This window comes from Puntigrus tetrazona, chromosome 3 (assembly GCF_018831695.1).
Source record: "Puntigrus tetrazona isolate hp1 chromosome 3, ASM1883169v1, whole genome shotgun sequence".
In the NCBI taxonomy this organism is placed as follows: domain Eukaryota; kingdom Metazoa; phylum Chordata; class Actinopteri; order Cypriniformes; family Cyprinidae; genus Puntigrus; species Puntigrus tetrazona.
This window is the reverse complement of record NC_056701.1, coordinates 18,847,631-18,850,933: the sequence shown is the minus strand read 5'-3', so window position 1 is coordinate 18,850,933 and position 3,303 is coordinate 18,847,631. Positions and strand designations below refer to the sequence as shown.

Here is a 3,303-nt window from a genome sequence, read left to right as displayed (position 1 = left end):
TTATATAAATAGGAAGTTTGAATGAAGAGTAGTTTTAGATGTGAACTAACTGAAGATACTTGTGATCCCAGATACATCTGAACTGGTATCTGACCTGGTTAACCTGTCAGCCACAGCCAGATTTCAAGCCATACGATCATTACCTAAGCCGTTTTACGAGAAGAAAACAATCAGGTTAACGTTTTTTTTATAATCACACGTTTATGCAGTATTTCCTACGATGCTGACTTTCATCTAAACGTAAACTTGCGCTTGTCTCGACAGGGACAGAGTGAACTCTGTCAAACTCTCAAAGGCCATCCTCGCCCCAGACTGTCGTCAACATGTGTCTCGGGTACAAAGTTAAATGCGATTTTTAAGTACAGATTTGTGCCGCATGATATTTCAAGTCCAATAAAACCCCACTCGCAGTCTTTCCGCAGATTTCGTGCCAGCTTGGCATCAGCCAGGCAGCATTTGATTATATGGCAGGACACTCTGAAGGAGATCGGCGGCAGGTTTGGCACATCTGTCCTCTCCTACTTCTTGTTCCTTAAGTGGCTGCTGAAGTTCAACCTCTTCTCCCTCATCATCAACTTCTGCTTCATCACAATCCCACAAATTGTGCACGCTCCCAATATCAGCAGCATCACAGGCTTCAGAGGACTTGAGCTCCTCACTGGGGTGGTGAGTCCAAATACACTAAACTTAACACTTTACAAAAAGGTTTCATTTGTTCACATAAGCATGCACTAACGATGAGCATTTAAGGTAAACGACTGTATAAACATTCATTGTTAATTCATGCCTGCTCATAATCGTTTAATATTAATTTATACAGCTTTAAAGCTTACAAATATATAAGCATGTATGTGTGTAGATTCTCTGTATTGAATGCTGTAAAAATAGGACTAAACACATGTTAATTGATGCATTAGCTTATCTTCAAGGAACAGTTCACCCAAAAATGAGCTATGTTACCCTCAGGCCATCCAAGATATAGATAAATTAGTTTTTTCTTCAGAACAGATTTGGAGAAAAATGGGATTGTTGTTCACCAATGGGTGCTCTGAGGTGATGATGATCCACGTCCAAAGCTGTGCTTTTATAAGAAACAAATACATCAAGACTTTTTAACTTTAAATCGTCCATTGTTCATAATCCCTTCTCCAGTGAAAAAAGTACTTAACTTTCACTGACATATTTGTTTAGAAATGTATTGGACTTTTTTTTTCACTAGAGAAAAAAATGTTATGAAGAGACAACTTGTATTTTATTCTTACAAACAGGCAGTTTTTCACTTTAAATTGCATTATTTGATGGACTGTAACTTTTTGAGATTTTAACTCATGACCTGGAGTCACGTGAATTACTTGTGGATTATTGTGATGTTTTTATCAGCCGTTTGGACTCTCAATCTGACGGCACCCATTCACTGCTGAGAATGCATTGGTGAGCAAGTGATGTAAATTTATCCAAATCTGTTCAGTGGAAGAAACAAACACGTCATGGGTGGCTTCAGAGTAAATAAATTACATTTTTGGGTGGAGTATTGACTTAAATTAAATCAACCTAATTGTCAAGTGTTCATTACACAAAACTTCGGGTTTGAACAGTGCCAGTATCTCTTTTCGACAGGGTTATTTCAACCAGACGGTCTTGTTCTATGGTGGTTACGATGGTGAAGTAATCGCATCCAAACCTGCCTACAACATGCAGTTGGCCTATTTTTTCACTGTAGCTGCATATCTGGTGTTGTGTGGGGTGTCTCTTATCTACAGGTAACACATTTAGCAGTACGGTAGGTTATTAAAGCCTTTAAGGCACGCAAGAAATACAAAGCTCGTTTTGTTGCTAGGTCACTTCCTGCTGAGCATTTACATGTTTTCCCAGACGTCACATATGGGAATATAGATATGTTCAAGTCAATGGCTGATTGTTTCACTAAAAATATGGACGTTTGAATATTTACGTCCTGGGACTCAAAGGTCACCATATGAATAGAAGTACTGAATGATGCAACAAACTAGCATTTCAGTGCCTGAAGGGAATGCAGAACGATCTGGTTTTCTTTCCTCCTCCTCAGCATGTCCAGATCCTTCCAGAACAACTTTGTGCTGGAGACAGGACCCGTCTCTGAAGGAGCGTGGCGTCTCCTGTGCAGCTGGGATTTCAGTGTTGTCAATGAAAAAGCAATACAGTACAACAAGAACAATCTCGCCATTCAGCTGAAGGTTCATACCTGTCCGTGTCTTCTTGTAGATGTCATCACTATTCGGTTTCTTTCGGCTCATTTTGCACATGTCTTCCAGGAGTCCTTATCAGAAAGGTTACAGGTGAAAAACAAAACGTCTCTGCCTGACCGAATAAAACACCTGTCTCTCCACCTTCTGGCCTGGCTACTCTCTTTAGGACTTGCCCTAGGATCTGGTGCAGGCATCTACTTCCTGGGGACAAAACAAGAACTGGCGAGTTCGTTTAGAGTGTAATAATGTCACAAAAGTATGGATTTCGCTTGCATTTCATTCTCCCGTGCATATATTTTGCTGCAGGCCTTCGGTTTCAGTCAAGATCCAAGTGATTTAGGCTCAGAGGCATCTACTCTGCTTCTGCCTGTGGTCGTGTCGCTCATCAACCTGATAGTGCCTCTATTTTACTCTCTCATCGACAAAATAGAGAGCTACTCCAACCCACGCGCAAAGATCTACATCAGCATTGTGAGGTGTGCTCATTGTTTCGTTACAGTCACCAGAAGCATCAGATTTCCATTGCTAACAATGTCAGGTGACCTCACCTTCATTGTCTGTTTTGTTTCTAGAAGTGTTATTTTGAAGATGTCCATTCTTGGTATCCTTTGCTTTTACTGGCTACACGTTGTTCCCGACAGTATCTCGGTAGGTGCACTAAGATATCATTTTATTATGAGTTAGTAGCAAAGCATGATTATGCGTCTCTTTACTCGATTGTAATCGTTTCATTCAAGTGTTGGGAGTCCTTTGTGGGGCAGAGCGTGTATCGACTGCTGATAATTGACTTCATATTCTGTCTGCTTGGCATTTTCTTTGGGGAATTCCTACGCAAGTGAGTCAAACACAAGTACACAAGTCAAGTACATTTTGACTGTTGAGGTAGGTCTGCAAAAACCAATTGATTACATCTGGAAAGCCAGCTACTAAAAGTGACCATTTAGTGGATAACCTTCCCATTAAACCTATATTATAAACCCATCTGCTGCAACAGTAAAATATTTAGCAGCTTTAGTTTTCTCAGTTACCAAATAATAAACTACCTGTTCCGAAGTTTGGGGTTGGTAATATATATATA

At 40.2% G+C, this 3,303-nt stretch overlaps 1 protein-coding gene across 1 annotated transcript in view; it reads left to right on the top strand.

Moving 5' to 3' along the window:
* The window catches only part of LOC122341324 (transmembrane channel-like protein 5), an 8,196-nt gene that overhangs the window by 916 nt on the left and 3,977 nt on the right, over positions 1–3,303 (top strand). Inside the window, exons 2-10 of the mRNA XM_043234682.1 lie at positions 72–174; positions 265–334; positions 412–666; positions 1,618–1,760; positions 2,066–2,213; positions 2,292–2,447; positions 2,532–2,701; positions 2,798–2,873; positions 2,963–3,056. Coding sequence (XP_043090617.1) covers positions 72–174; positions 265–334; positions 412–666; positions 1,618–1,760; positions 2,066–2,213; positions 2,292–2,447; positions 2,532–2,701; positions 2,798–2,873; positions 2,963–3,056 — 1,215 coding nt within the window. The remainder of the gene's footprint in view (positions 1–71; positions 175–264; positions 335–411; positions 667–1,617; positions 1,761–2,065; positions 2,214–2,291; positions 2,448–2,531; positions 2,702–2,797; positions 2,874–2,962; positions 3,057–3,303) is intronic.